The sequence below is a fragment of the Meriones unguiculatus genome, chromosome 9 (assembly GCF_030254825.1).
Source record: "Meriones unguiculatus strain TT.TT164.6M chromosome 9, Bangor_MerUng_6.1, whole genome shotgun sequence".
NCBI lineage: Eukaryota > Metazoa > Chordata > Mammalia > Rodentia > Muridae > Meriones > Meriones unguiculatus.
Genome location: NC_083357.1, coordinates 47,529,670 through 47,545,659, shown reverse-complemented (window position 1 = coordinate 47,545,659; position 15,990 = coordinate 47,529,670). Strand labels below are relative to the sequence as shown.

Here is a 15,990-nt window from a genome sequence, read left to right as displayed (position 1 = left end):
GGATCCAAGGGCTGCAGCAGTGTGTGGCTGCACCTCACCCCAGAGCTAATGGCTATACTATTTGCACTATATATCAGCGACAGAGGTCTTGTCCTTGCTGTGCAGTTTATTTTTTTCATTCTCACAGGCTGCTTCCCCAAGGTTATTCCACACCTTCTTCATTAGACAGAAAATAGGTATTCACTAAATACCCTTTCAAAGAGCTGAAACCCAGCCACAACAATGGTCACATCATAACGTGCAGACCATTCTGGTAGTTCCATGGGGTAGTTCCAATTTTTTACAGGTATAGTTCTAGGAGACCTTGCAACTTTGACTTCTTTTCCTCAGAATTCTACTAGAAAAGGTCAAGATAGACTTATTTATTGACATACCTTGATAAGCTGCCTTCTAAAAAGTGATGCGAACCTTCCTGAACCAGTTACTAAACACTTTCATATTTTTATATCCTAGAGGTATTTATCTTGGAAAGTTTTAAAAACAATTTCACTGATTCTCTGTTCATCATTTTTACAAGCTGTTGTTGTTCCTTCTCCCCCCCCCCAAAAAAAAAAAGCTGTTTTCCTTCTTATTTTGTATTCTTTTCCATCTGGTATTGTTATTTACTTGCAAGAAACAGACTGAAAAAATACAGACTTTTCTGCACCAATGTGTGCAACCTTTTGACATTACAACACAATGCAGTCAACTACGAAGTCCATTCCTAAATGTGCAACCAAGTTACAAAGAATACCAACCTGGACCTGAGTTCATTATATGTCCCTACCAGCCTTTTTGTTTTAACTGAGATATATTTTAAATGAGCAAACATTTATAAATATAAAGTTTGTCATTACTCTCAGCAAGCAGTATTTCCTCTTGCTGAGGTATTCCCACTTGCTTAAGCATCATTGGATGAACTCTATGGACACATTCAGGAGGGTGAGTTTGGCACTATAACCCAAGGTTATATAAATTCTCCAGCTTCATTTGTTTCAGTTGACTTTGAAATGAAACAAAAAACTCACTAGCTAGTTGGTCAGATTTGTTGATTTAGGCTCCAATCCCAGCATGTGTCAGGCAGAGATGCACTTAAGTCCCAAACTAACCTGGACTATACAGTGAGACCCAGTCTCAAAAACAAAACAAGTAAACATACAAACAAAGTCACTGAACATGGGGATACACATCAAATTGATAATGCCAGCACTTAGGAAGCTGCCAGCCTAGGCTACATAGCAATAGTCTGTTTAATCAATTCCCTCATCTGTTCAACCACCTAATTAGGCTCAAACTGTTATGTTTTGCTATTCTCCTCCAGAAAAGTAAACTTTCTTTGTTGTTTTAAGACTCATTATATGTCCCAGGTTGGTCTGGACCTCAAGATCCTCATGCCTCAGCTGGAATTATGGGCATGAGCAAACTTGCTCAGGTTATTTGTAGCTTAGTTATTAACTGCAAGGTTAGCTATTCCTGGGAAAAGGAACTACGGATCTGCAGACAGACATCTTTTTTTGTTTTGAAAAGTCCAAATGGTACTTAACATTATTCTTTTTACAGCTAAGGAATTTTTTAAAAAACAAAAACAAAAAACATTTATTATGTGTGTATCCATGCATGTGGAGGTCAGAAGGCAACTTGTGCGAATTGGCTCTCTCCTTCTACCATGTGGGTCCTGGGATTAAACTCCAGTTCTCAGGCTTGGTAGCACGTACTTTAACCCACTGAGCCATCTTTCAGGCCCCAAAAACAGCATTCTAAAACTTACTTTCTATAGGTTTACATAACTCAGGACATCTGACAGTCTTTGGATGGTATCAAAGTATAGGTTGAGTATTTGCTGATCTTACTATATGAATGAAAACAAAATAATCTTTAACTGGCTCAGAAATCATCTCGGTTTTTTTTTTTTGTTTTTTGTTTGTTTGTTTGTTTTTTGTCGTTGTTTTTGTTTTACCTTCAAAACTACAAGAACTGGCCTAGAAAACAAAACACAGGCTCTGGGGGATGGAGACCCCACACATTACAAAGACTTATAACCCCTTGAGTCTCCCTTACCTCTCTAGAAAAGCTCTTTGCACTCAAATTCTTCACTAAATGGTCTTTGCTGGCAGCAGTTTCCCATCTTCTTTGATTTCTGTCTTTCCAAATCTTTTTCCTGCCCTGAATTACTGGGAAACAGTCAGACCTAGATTAAGTAACAGCATCAATTACTTTCAGAAGAATGTCCTTGTTTAGTGGGAACCACTGCTGCAAACACAAAAAGTACGAAGTTCTTTCTCCACAGAGAAATAAGAGGCCATCACATACTTGCGGGGAACAAATTCGAACCCCATACCTTACTCCTCAATGTACCTGTCAGGAGCCTCACAGAACTACCACAAATGGTGACAAAAGTGGTGAAATTATTACATGAATCTGTGTGACATATAAAAATAACTTGAAATAAATTAAGGCACAAAATTCAACTATTACCACTTGTAAATATTTGTCTTCTAACAAAATTAATTTTATCTTTCCATTTAGGGATGTGGTATATGTAAATAACATGTCACAAAGCAGCTACCTTAGTTCATAAGATGAAGCTGCATGATGAGTAGAAACAGGGCACCTGAACAGCTAGTATTCTTTTACACAGAAGAGAGATAAAGCTTATTCTCAAAGACTACATTTACTTTTTAGTATCTCTATCATGGTACCCAAACAATATCTTAGTTAAAATAAATTCCAAGCTAAAGAATGTAAGATTTTTATCATGAATATAGTAGCATATAAAAAAAAAAAAAAAAACAAAACCTGTTTTACTGAGACTATGTAGACCAGATAAGGCACAACATTGGGAGCTTCCAGACCCAGTCTCCCTGCACTGCACACTCAAGGATAAAATGTTGAATTTAGAATACACAAAGAACAGAAAGACATTACAGGAACTGCAGCTATAGAATGGTTATTAAGTTGGACAAAAGGAAGAACTTCATTTTAAATCTGAGCCACACAGAAGATGCTCACAATAATAAGATAACAGAGGCAACACAGGAGAAGTATGGACATACTCAGGTCTGTCAAGACTATCCGAAATGTGTCTTTAGTGCAAGCAAAAATTTGACATATAGGTCTTAGTTGCATTAAAATGCTAGTTTAAGGATCAGGAACAAATGAAACTGGGAAGTTAAAAGTTGGCCAGGAAAGGATCTCTATATTCCTCAACAAAGTAACAATGCAACAAGGATGACAAGAGACTTCCCAGGAAGCCCTACATTCACTCCCGAGTACCTAGTGGGACAAAAGGCAATAGAGTTAGGATGTAGATGAGAGATCAAGTGCTTGCCCAGCATGTACAAGGCCAGGACCTTGATCTTAAGCACCATGAGAGAAAGAGGAAGGTCAAATATATACTTCTTAAACATTTTTTTTTATTCTTTTAAGCTAAGCAATCTTGAGTCTGAATATCCCACTATGTTTAGCACACAGGTTTATGAAGATGCTCATCTCTTGAGTAAGTACATGCTCTATCATGAGCCATGCTCTCAACCCTTTAAAGTGCTAGAAATATCTTAATAAGAATTGATTTTAGAAACTACCATTTTGGGAACAATTTGAATTTACATAAATATCTGTATACTCTAAGTATATTTTCTATCAGCTTTCTGGATTCAATCAATATAATCCATTATGGGGATAAACAATGCAATTAAAATAAAAAGATTGCCAGGTGAGGTGTCACACCCTATAATCCCAGCACTCACAAAGGCAGAGGCAAGCGGATTTCTATGAATTTGAAGCCAGCTTGGTCGACAAAGTGGGTACAGGAAAGCCAAGTCTCCACAGAGAAACCCTATATCAAAATAAATAAATAAATAAAAGATTTAGAACTCTAAAGGTCAAAATGACCAATGGTCTTTGTGACAGTAATCTAATCAATGAAATCTTTAGATTTTAAAGATGTGTCTCACAGCTCAATTTTCACATGTTCTAGCCTCTGTCCCAAACCTTTCTGCAAATTACGACCACTGGTATACCAAGGAGGTATTTAGACTTTTCTCCTACCATTATTCACAGCCAATCTAGAGGCAAATACATTTTCCTTTACAAAGTTGTTCCCTAACTCTTTTAAGAATAGGAAAAATAAGTCGGTGTATTTATGGACCAATAACAGTAATATTTACTTTGCTCATCAACTCAACCTATAGCATGAGTATTCACCTTTTTTTAAAAAATAAACTAAGAAAGTCTATTTCTTTTTCTTTTGCTGGTTTTGTTTAGTTATTTCTGTCACAAAATATCCCCATACTGAACTGTTGACTCCGCTGAATCACCAGCTAATCTTGAATAACTGCAAACTAAAGTAAAGGTACTGGGGTAGGTCTTGGCTTCTCCTGTTCATCAAAACTGCCAAAGCTAATCACAAAATATTTGTCTCCAATGGCTAGATTCTCAGATCTGGCAGCTTCTTTCAAAAGGAAAACAATGAATGCTTTCTACTTCCTTAAGTGGGGAAAGGTGGGAGTCTTAGGTTTTTTTCAAGACCTGGAGAAAAATGGGAAGAGGAACGTACAGCGTCTTGTGCTTCCCAGCCTGCAGCAAATTCAAAACAGAATCCATGGTAAAACCAGCACTCATAGCACAGCAGATCCAGGAACGCTGTGGTGGATTTCTTACGGTTTTGGTTGTGGGCTAATGTTTAAAACATATTCAATACATGTGAAATTTAATGTGAAGCTCTGGGTGCCAATTTTAACTGTACAGAAGTTCACTGAGTTGTATTGATATTGGGTTTGGTTAACTTTTGGTGTGTGAATTTTTTATTTTCAAAGTTTTTTTTTATATTAAAATTTATGAAGTAAAAAATAAGCTCTTGAAACAAGTAAAGGTTCTATGATGCGGCTTTCCTGGAAACCGAGAACTTAGGCAGTGGAAGCAGAAGGATGGCTTCAGGGCCAGCCTGAGCTACGTATAATTTGAAGGGAATCAGAAGGTTGTCTCACACAAAAAATTGGTAAAATTCTACTTCACTTCCCGTTTCTGCAGCCAACGCTTTTTAGTCTTTCGGGTTGTTGTTTTTTTTTTTTTAATCACTGAAGGGATGCTTACCGAACACTTAGGAAGAAAACTACTCTCACACAACCTAAAGTCCATTTATGCCTTAATCTAAAGGGCCACTCCCGAGAACTCTCCAGAAGGGCAACCGTTCAGCAATAGGTCTCTGGCAAATTGACAAAAAAAAAGGGGGGGTTCTCTATGACCCGGAGGGCAGTGAACGTCTCCCTTCCAAGGCCGGTTTTCCACTCTGCATCCTGCAGCCAGCCTCCTTTAATCACGACAGAGAAGGACGGTAGGAATCTTCGTGCCACAAACACTGCTGAGAGAACTCTCGGCATCCAGGGCATCAAGGCCGAGACCTTCCGCACCAAGTCTCTCAGCCAGCAAAGCCAAGCCTGGGCGCACCGCCACCTCGGCTGCCTCCCACACCCTGGGGAGGCTCCGACCGAGGAGTCCCCGCTAGCGAAGTCTCCCGGTCACTCCCAACACTTGTCACCCTCAGGGGTCTCCTAGAACCAGTAGCTACACACACACTGGCAGAGCGGGAGAGGGACCGCTGTAGCCACACACAAGATGGCAGCTACACACCTACCGAGGGACCAGCTGCGCCACCACGCCAGCGATGCGGCTCTCTAGACGGCGGAGAGTCCTATTGGCCGCGGCGGACGGCGCGAGAGTGGCCGAGAGCGTCGCTGGCCAATCAGGAGGCGGCGCGCTCCGAAGGGCGCGGGAGACCGCGGGGCACGCCCAGGACGTTCGAGCCGCTGAGCGGCAGCGGCTGCAGCCAATGGGCGCCCGGCCGGCGCGGGGAGGGCGGGACGCGCTGTGGCCTTGTGGGTCCCGGGCTGTGGCAGAGGGCGCGTCTTTACTGGAGGCTGAAGTAGGCTGTGCATGGGGCCAGCCCGCCTCCGCCCGCTGTCCTGGTAACAGAAGCGGCAGGGAGGGCTCTCAGCTGGCTTTTCTCCTCGGGCTTGGGCGTTCACTTTGGTGACTGGAGGTTCCTGAGCAGCTGGACTATACGGGCTGTGGGGGCGGAGTACAGTAGAGAGCGCAGAAGCAGTACTCGAAGGACACTGGTCCGTCCCACAGGTAAGAGGGTTACGCAGGGCGTGAGTACGTGAAGTTATCTAGCAGTCCACCCACAGCCTGACATCGGGAAAGTCGGCGCAGAAGGCTGTGTGTTAACTTGCGGTAGTCCTCTGTGTATTAACGGAGAAGACCAACGTGGAGGTTAACTCAGGTTTAACCTTAGATTAAAGTTAATCTAAATTAACTTTAATTTAATCGGAGCGTGAGCTCTTCAGGCTGGGCTGCCACGTACAGTATGACATGCTTTCTGTTACTCAGAAGCCGTGTTCCTATTATTGTTGTTGTTGTGTGTGTTTAATAGGAACACATGGAATAATTAAAAACTGCCTGACCCCTGACTGACTCCGTAAAATGGCATGCCTGTCAGAGAACGTAGAAGATAGTGGTGTCTAGCCTTTTTAGTGTTTTTTTTTTTTTCCTCCCAACTGAAAAGGAAACTTAGATGCAAATGAAGTTGGCTTTATTTTCTGCAAGATGAAAGCTTGAGACCGGAAGAATACCAAATTTTAATAATTCCACTGACCGATGGTGGCTTATGCCTTTAATCCCATCACTGGGGAGGCAGAAGGAAGCAGATCTGAGTTCTCTCCAAACAGAGTTCCAGGACAGCCAGGGTTGCGCAGAAAAGCTTTGTCTCAAAAAGCAAAACAAAACAAAAATTTCGCTGAGAGTGAAATAATTTGTCCAGAAGATAAACTGGTGGTTTAAATTTTCTTCTTAATATTTTTTTTATGTTTTTGCATTTTTTTTCCAGTAATTGGTTTTTCCTTTCAAGCCACACTGGTGAGAGCTCGTTCTTTAGTTTGTGGTTGTTTGCTGTCTGAAAGCCCAGTCTAGTGGAGGACGACCTTGAACAGCTGGTTATCCTGTCTCCACCTGCCCTTTGCTGAGACCACAGGCTGTTAGTGCTGATAAAGTCAGTAAACCATCCTGGAAGGCCACCTGGCAATGTGGCTCTCGGCTGTCTGTGGCCTTGATTTACAGTGGAGAGGTGGCATGTCTGAAAGTACAGTTTGTGGTTGGTGTGTACCTTTTAACAGTTGGTGTTTCTGGTGAGTCTCATGACCAGTGTGATACATACTCCTTTTTGATTTACAGATTTTTTTTTCAAGCTTCTAAGAATTTTCGGTAATCTGAGTGTATAACCACCTGTGGTGTGTGTTAAGCGTGTTCTGGGGCTGAGGCTGTAGCTCAGACAGAATACTTGCCTTGTTTGTGCTAAGCCCTGGTTTGGATCCGAACACCTCATTGAGGCCAGTGTGGTGGCACATGCAGTTAATCCCAGGACAATGAGGCGAAAGGGTCAGAAGTTTAAGGCCACCCTTGCTGTCAAAAAGGAAAAACAGAAAAATTGTATTCTACTTGGCACTCAGTGGACAATAGCTTATTTTTTTTTCCTGTTTTGAGAAATTCGTGGTCATTATCACCTTTTTCTGTTATTTTCCCCATAAATTACTAAATATGATTTTCAAGGGTATTAAATGGTTTTCCTGTCAGTCTGTTGTGTTATTTTCACCTCTGCAGTTTAGGAACTGTTTTCATATCCATGATACTTAATTGGTTATTTTTCAGAACTGTACATTGCTTTAGCCCTGTGAGGATATCAAATACATTCATATTTGTTTTTAAAATATTAAAATATTCAGTTCTGATAAGCACAATTCCAGCAGTTTAGTGGGCTTGTTGCTTCTCATTTTCACAATACAACCTTGTGCATCTGTGACAGAACTCTCATCTCTTTGGAAAATTTCCTGCCATCCTTTTGTATGATTTTGGTTGACATTATCTTGAGGTTTTCATATTTCATTTCCTCACAGAGGTCTCCCCGTCTATCTCTGTTCAGAGTTCCCTGCTAGTTTTATTTATGATTAAAGTCTTCTAACATTCTTCTGGTTTATAGTGTGGAAAAGATGAAAATTTACCATGTATTGACTAATACCTTAATAATTCAAAAAAAATTTTTTAGTTCCATCACTAGATATATATCCTAAGGAAATAGTCAGAAAAATTCGCAAAATGTTTATTCCAGTATTATGTGTGACAGTTTAAAAAGTAAAATCTAAATGCCTGATACAAAACTTTGTAACAAAAAAATAAAAATTAAAAAAATAAAAAAACAAAACTTTGTATCAAGAATTAATAATTTCTTAACAATTTATTAAAACCTTTAATGTATGAAAATCATTATCCAAAGCATAGAATATAGCCATTTAATAACATAAAAATAATATTAGTGATTACAGAAAGAATAAGTAATATTTTGTGAGCAAGGAAAAAGCATACAAACTAAAATGCAAGTTTTGTTTTAAAATTATATACTGAGAGGATAATTGCTAACATTTATTGAATTCCTCCAATGTGTCAAATATTATTCTAAGCGATACTCTTATCCTCACAACAGTATATAAGGCAGTTACCATAACTATTCCTGTGTTTTTAAAGTGTCTATAAAGCATTAAGAGGAATAGCTTGTTAATTAGTAATGCAAAGTAAATTATTGGCAAAGGATTATAGGTGATTCTTCTCTGCTTTTTCTAATTTTGGTGTTTTGTAGATTTTTTTCAGTTAATGTATATTTTCATAATGCTTCATATTATTTTTAAAGATAGAGTTGTTGTTATAACAGTATTTTTTTCCTCATATTATTTTTTCTTTGTAAAAATGCACCATTCTTATTTTCTCTGCAGAATGTTTCATGTGTTTGTGGACCAAAACATGGGATTAATTTTGATTTTTAAGAAGACATTGTCAGTAGTCCTGATCCAGCTATCAATTTGGCATTGATGAAGATGCTGTGCCTGTTTTTCTTGGACTAGTGGTTATTCTGAAAGTCCCTTCAAGCACAGTTTCTATTTGAAAACTCAAGTATCAAAAAAAATATTACGAAACAGTCTAAGGATATGCTCTATTTGAAGAATACAGATTTCATAGAGACTCCAGTTGGACTCCAGTTAATCTCCAATCAGAGTGTTTTTTTTTTTAATTAACTTAATTTTGAAGAACTTTATATAAGCAACACCAAAAGATGGGAGAAAAAAATGGTAGGTCAAAGAAATCATTGTTAAACATTGTGTTTAAATGTTTGTAGACATTTGTTCATTTGTTCTAAATTGTATAATTTCAGGGTTTTTCACCGTCAGTAACTTATTTTTCTTCCCTCCTACCCCTTTGGTGTGTGTGGTGCCCATGCACATTTGTGCAGCTGTGTAGGTGTGTATGCTTGTGGGTGTCAGATATCCAGATTGGGTATCCTCCTGTTTCTTTCTTTCTTTCTTTCTCTTTTTCCTTTCCCTCTTTTTTTTTTTTTTTGAGACATGAGGCCTGGGGCTCACAAATTTGCTTGAGCTGACTGGCCAGTGAGCTCCAGGCAGTCACCTGTCTCACCTTTCACAGGATTTGGATTACAAATACATAACACCATACCCAGATTTTGACATGGTGCTGGGGATCTAAACTTTAGGTCCTCATACTTGCATGGTAGACACTTTCCAGACTGAGCCACCTCTCCAGCCACACTCTCTTATACTTTGAATGAGTCTTTATGTCCAATATTTAAAGACCATTTGTAAAATAACAGCTCCATAAATTATGGCTGTCTTCCAAACGATGACACTTTTCATCATATAGTGTATAAAAATTACATTTGCTACTATTTTTACTAATATCATTTAATCGGTGTTTAACCGTTGAGAATTTTTCAGGCTTGCTATGGTAAATCGAAGGTTTCTGAAATGTAATTATTCACTTAGGGATTTAAATTTGTTATTATTAGTCATTGTTATTATTAGTCCTTCTAGTTATAGGGTCACTTTGTTCATTTTCAAGAAAATATGTGCTAAGCATCCAAAACTTAAAAGCTACAGTTTTATCTGAGATGCTTTTAAAAATAGTTCTCTATTTTGAAGAATGACTAACTTAGCAATTACCTTGATGAGTTAAATATTCCTTTTTTTTTTTTTTCCCCCTTGAGACAGCTACTGTGTCATAGTGGTTGTACAAATGGCTGTAATTTACTTGTAATTTAATTGGGGAGATTGTGTGTATGTGTATCTGGAGACTAGAAGTCAACGTTGAGTATGATTCCTCTGGTACCACCCATCTTGCCTTTTCTTTTTTAAAATTTTATTTTTTGTCAGGGTTGCTCGTTGTCTTATGGTTCACCAAGTTAGCTAGCTGATGGGCCAGAAAGCACAAGTTCAACCTGCCTCTTCCTCCTCTGGATTAAAATGTACATCGTTACATCTACTTTTTGTTGTTGTTTGTTTGTTTTAAAACATGATTCTAGCACAGGGATCTTTCCTGAGACTCATACTCCAACCAAGTACCATTCATGGAGATAACCTAGAACCCCTGCACAGATGTAGCCCATGGCAGTTCAGGGTCCGAGTGGGTTCCATAGTAATAGCAACAGGGACTGCCTTTGACATGAACTGATTGGTCTGCTCTTTGATCACCTCACCCTGATAGGGGAACATTCTTACCAGGCCACAGAGGAAGACAATGCAGCCACTCCTGATGAGATCTGATAGACTAGGATCAGAAGGAAGGAGAGGAAGACCTCCCCTATCAGTGGACTTGGGGAGGGGCATGCGTGGAGAAGGGGGAGGGAAGGTGGTATTGGGAGGGGAGAAGAAAGAGTAAACGTTTATGGGGGGATACAAAGTGAATAAAGTGTAATTAATAAAAATTAAAATAAAAAATATTTTTAAAACTAGCAATAAAAAAAAAACATGATTCTAGAGATTGAACTCAGGTCCTCATGCTTACAGGGCCAGCACTTTACTGACTGTGCTAGCTCCTCAGCTTTCATCAGGGAAGTCCTTAAGTAAAAAATGATAGCGGAGATCACAGTGACAGGTGAAGGGTAGTGACACTCTCATTTCACAACAAGACATCACTAGCTGCACACCCAGTACCTTTGTGCTATCAGTTAACATCTACAAACTAAAAGCAAGTGTCTTGCTGTTATTGTTAACATGTGTATATGATGTTGGATGTAAAACCCAAGCCTCACACCTAGTAAGCCAGCCTTCTACTGCTGAGCTACTCCGCAAGCCACTTGAGTGTTCCTTTAAAGATAGTTAGATTTTCTATATTCTCTAAAGGAAGCTGGGGACTCTCAAAGTTCTCCCTCCCCCATTTTGCTGATTGTAGACTCAGAGCTGTCTTGGAGAACCACCAGGCCTATGCAGTGTTTTGACATTGCAACATAGTCTTACCTACAAAAGTTGAGAACATCACAATTGGGTTATGTAACAACAACAAAAAACTGAAAAACAGAGTCATGACCTTTACTACCTGATGTTGAGCCGTGTTCACAGTGAACCTGGGGCATGTGTGGCCTGGGGCCCATCAGGACAGCCCTGTGTCCCAAAGCTTCTCCATGTATATATAAGTCATTATCACAGTGTTTATTCAGTATCTCATAATTAATTTAGTGAATAACTTTAACAGCTGGTTTTGTGCATCAGTTTGATACAAGAGAGGGTAATCAGAGAGGAAGGAGCCTAAATTGAAGAAATGCCTCCATGAGACCCACCTGTAAGGTATTGACTTAATTGGAGATCAGTCAGGGAAGGCCCAGGCCTTAGTGGGTGCTGCGGTCCCTGGGCTGGTGGTCCTGGGTTCTATAAGAAAGCAGGCTGAGCAAGCCACAAAAAGCAAGCCAGTAAGCAGCACCCTCCATGGCCTCTGCATCAGCTCCTGTCTTCAGGTTCCTGCCCTGTTTGATTCCTATTCTGTCTTCCTTCAATAATGAACAGTGATATGGAAGCATAAGCCAAATAAACCCTTTCTCCCCAATTTGGTTTTTTGATCACAGTATTCTGTTGCAATAATAGAAACCCTAACAAAGACTTTTCAAGTCTTCTTGTATAGCAACCTTTATCTTCTTTAAAGTTCTTACCCTTCTTTCATTATGGATATGCCCCTGCAGTAGTCATACTTAGCTGAAAAGAACTAGGTTTGGACAGACAGAAGTATCAAGTGATACTCTCTCCTTCGGGAGGCTAGTAGCAACATCAGTGCACTACATTGGTCTTCAGCTACCTGTTTATACTCCAGCATATACTCAGCTGTTTACGGTTTCAGATTATTACTGCTTCTTGGTCTTTTAGTTAAGGTCAAGTGTTCTTATTGCATAATAGATTACAACTGAAAATTCACAAATTGTACAGATAAGTGAAGATCAAAAGCAAAGGGCTGAAATCATTTAAAATGTAGTAATTTATACCAGATTTTGTATTTAAAGTGAAGTGAAAGTCATTCATGTTCCTCCTTACATTACTCAGTTAGTCTCTGGGCAGAGACATTGTGAATAAAGTCAGTATGAATTGTACTATACTTATCCTGCAATATATGGCTAATATCTACTCATAAGTCAGTATATACCATGGGTGTCTTTCTGGTTCTGGGATGATCTTTTCTACTTCTATCCATTTGCCTGAAAATTTTATGATTTCCTTGTTTTTAATAGCTGAGTAGTATTCCATTGTGTAAATGTACCACAATTTCTATGTCCATTCTTCAGTTGAGGGAAATCTAGGTTGTTTCCAGATTCTGGCTATTACAAACAAAGCTGCTATGAACATAGTTGAGCAAATGTCCTTGTTGTATGGTGGAGCATCTTTTGGATATATGCCCAGGAATGGTACAGAACTTAAGAAACTAAATAACAAAGAGGACCCTAGGGAGGATGCTTAATTGTCATTCAGAAGAACAAATAGAATAGACACCAGAAGTGGTTGAAGAGAGGGAACAGGACAGGAGCCTACCATAGATGTCCTCTGAAAGACTCCACCCAGGAGGTCATTGAAGCAGATGCTAAGACTCACAGAGCTTAGGGAGTCATAGGAAAGAGTGGGGGAATAGAAGTGCCTGGAGGGGACAGGAACTTCATTAGAAGACCAATAGTGCCAACAAATCTGAACCCAGGAGGACCTGTGGAGACTGATGCACCAACCAAGGATCGTGCATGGAGAGGACCTAGACACTCTGCTCAGATGTAGCCCATGGCAGCTCAGTCTCCATGTGAGTTCCCTAGTAAGGGAAGCAAGGACTGTCTCCGGCATGGACTCTGTTGCCTGTTCTTTGATCACTTCCCCCTGGTAGGATGGCCTTCGCCAGGCCACAGAGGAAGAGGATGCAGGCAGTCCTAATAAGACTTGATGGGCTGAGGTCAGATGGTAGGGGAGGAGGGCTCCCCCTTTCTGAGGAATGAGGAAGAAAGGGACTACAGTCAGGGTGTAAAGTGAATAAATTATAAAAAATACATTTAAATTTGAAAAATAAAGTCAGTCTGATAGAACAAGAATGCCATAAAAAACAGTGCTTAATTTAAAACCCATAACGAATGCATGTGAGCTGCTTAGTTACATTGATTGTTGTCCAGGTAGATTGTTTCAATGTTTTCTTTGATTGGCTCTGTTTTCCTAAGTTTATTAATTTGTGTGTGGCATGCTGGGAATTGAACCTGCTCCCCAGTTCATGCTTAGCATGCTCCACTAAGCTATCGCCTCAACCCCTGCTTTCTTTTTTTTTTCTTTTATTTTTTCTTATCAGTTACATTTTATTAACTCTGTATCCCAGCCGTGTCCCGCTCCCTCATTCCCTCCCAATCCTACCCTCCCTCCCTCATCTCCACCGTGCCCCTTTCCAAGTCCACTGATAGGAGGGGACCTCCTCCCCATTCAACCGATCCTGTTTTATCAGGTATCCTCAGGACTGGCTGCAAAGCCCTCCTCTGTGGCCTAACAGGACTGCTCCTCCCTTGGGGGGTGGGGAGGTCAAACATCCAGTCATTGAGTTCCTGTTAGAAATAGTCCTTGTTCCCCTCACTATGGGAAACCAATTGGTTACTGAGCTACCACAGGCTACATCTGGGCAGAGGTTCTAGGTTATATCCATACATGGTCCTTGATTGCATGTCAGTCTCAGAAAAGACCCTGTGCCCAGATATATTTGGTCCTTGTGGAGCTCCTATCCTTTCCACATCATACTAACCCCTTCTTTCATATGATTCCCTGTACTCTGCATGAGTCTTTGTATCTGCTTTGAAAAACACTGCTAGTTAGAGTCTTTCAGCGCTCAACCCCTGCTTTCTTAAACTGTGTTGCCATAGTCTCTCTAATCAGCTCCAAGAGTAAGCAGTTACTCTACTTAGTCTTTTTGTTTCAAGTACTTCTTGTCAGAACAATTCAGTGAAAACATGGTGGCCTTTCTAGTAATATTCCACATGAGGCACAATAAAGCACACCAGGGGGTTTTGATCAAATTCCTTTGGGCATCACTGCGTCTGTCCTCAGACCATGGCAAAGTTGTGTATGATTCCAGAAGATTTTGATACTACAAAGGGTATTTTTATTTATTCTAAATTTTTCTCTTGAAATTTTAATTGACATGAAATTGTAACTATAGGGAACATAAAATGTGTGAATGAAGATATATATTGAATAATGTTCAGATTTGGATAAATATACCTTCTCTCTTAAAACAGGGATCCAATAACTTTTGTTTTAATTTTATTTTTCAAACATTATTTCGTTTTTGTGGAAACACTTATCTTTGAGCTTTTAAAAACACAATGTGTAATCTGTAGTCACCCTTTTGTCCTGGAGACCACCAGAACTCCTTTCTAACTGTAACTTGGGACCAGCTGACCAACCTTTCTCATCCCCCCTACAGTCCCCTCCCTGTGAATAACCACTGTTCTGTTCTTAGCTTCTACAAGATTAGTTGTCTCATAGCCAACATGAGTTGTAATCATTTCCTTCTTAGCTTTTTGTCCCTGACTCACTTCACTATACATAATACCATCCAGTTTTTTTCCCCCTGTATTGTTACAAATGACAAGCTTTCATCTGGTGGCTAAAATAGTATCCATTATGCATGTATAGCTTTTTTTTAAAAGCAATTTTTAAATATTTCTAAATCCTTCCCATTTGACTTCTGCCTCTAATAAGGGTAAATCTCTAGTATGGAGTACTGACTCCCTTCATGAAGGAAAACATTTTGACAGTAACCCATTGCATGCCTTTAGTAGTTTTGCCTTTTAAAAAGCATTGATTTGTGTTGGTTATCTATCAGTGATAGTTTAGTGATTATAGGGACTCAGAGAAATCCTACTTCACTACATATTTCTGCACTGAAATGATCTGATCTCTAAAATCCCATAGCTGAAGCTTAATCCCTAATACTATGATTTACACATTAGCTTATTGAGATAGAAGCTGTTAGGTCTCCAAACTGTGTGGCTGAGGATGTCCTTAAACTTGTGATCCCCCTGCCTCTACTTTCTGAGAACTAGGATTACAAGTGTGTGCCACTGTGTGTGGTTTATGCATTAGTAGGGGTCAGGCCCATGGCTACATGCTGGGCAAGCAGTCCATAAAGTAAATTACTTCCCCAGCCGCATTTGTCCATTTTATAGATTTGGTCACACAGCTTAGGGGGCAGCTATGCAGGAATTCAAGCCAGATACATCTGAGCAAATCTTGTTATGACTGTTCCCCTTCTTTCTTTGAACAGTTCCTCCTAATGCTATCTGAAACAAATCATTCCTATTTTGTGGCTTCAGCATGCATTAGTATGCTTTTGTCTCCAAAATTTGCATATTTTTGGATCAAATTTTACTCAGATTATACACAATTTACACAGTGAACCTTCTGAACTTCCCGCCTACTTTTATACCTTCACCTCAATAGGTATTGTTACTATCCATACAGTTGTCTGGTGTAGAACAATATAAGTCATTCTTAAGTCTTTCACAGCTGCCTGAGTGATCTTTTCTCTGTGTAGCCCAAACTGACCAGGTCGCCCTCAGACTTGTAATTATCCTTCCTCAGTTGCCCTAGCCCTCTGAGTACTGGGGTTACAGGTATGTGC

The 15,990-nt window shown here is 39.8% G+C and overlaps 2 protein-coding genes across 6 annotated transcripts in view; one reads left to right on the top strand and one right to left on the bottom strand.

Moving 5' to 3' along the window:
* Positions 1–5,751, bottom strand: part of Cab39l (calcium binding protein 39 like) — a 117,503-nt gene extending 111,752 nt beyond the window's left edge. The window contains exons 1-3 of one of the 4 annotated variants that reach the window (XM_060391105.1): positions 5,612–5,658; positions 3,726–3,814; positions 2,038–2,167 (exon numbers count right to left, since the gene is read on the bottom strand). The gene's annotated coding sequence lies outside the window, so the exon portion shown is untranslated. Of the gene's footprint in view, positions 1–2,037; positions 2,168–3,725; positions 3,815–5,611 lie in introns of all 4 variants that reach the window. The other 3 variants (XM_060391107.1, XM_060391106.1, XM_060391104.1) reach the window with 3 other exon arrangements.
* Positions 5,752–5,844: 93 nt separating this feature from the next.
* The window catches only part of Setdb2 (SET domain bifurcated histone lysine methyltransferase 2), a 38,872-nt gene continuing 28,726 nt past the window's right edge, over positions 5,845–15,990 (top strand). The window contains exons 1-3 of one of the 2 annotated variants that reach the window (XM_060391098.1): positions 6,132–6,259; positions 6,863–7,160; positions 8,796–9,149. In XM_060391098.1, the coding sequence (XP_060247081.1) occupies positions 9,134–9,149 (16 nt within the window). In that variant the 5' untranslated portion in view covers positions 6,132–6,259; positions 6,863–7,160; positions 8,796–9,133. Of the gene's footprint in view, positions 6,109–6,131; positions 6,260–6,862; positions 7,161–8,795; positions 9,150–15,990 lie in introns of those variants that run through there. The other variant, XM_060391097.1, reaches the window with a different exon arrangement.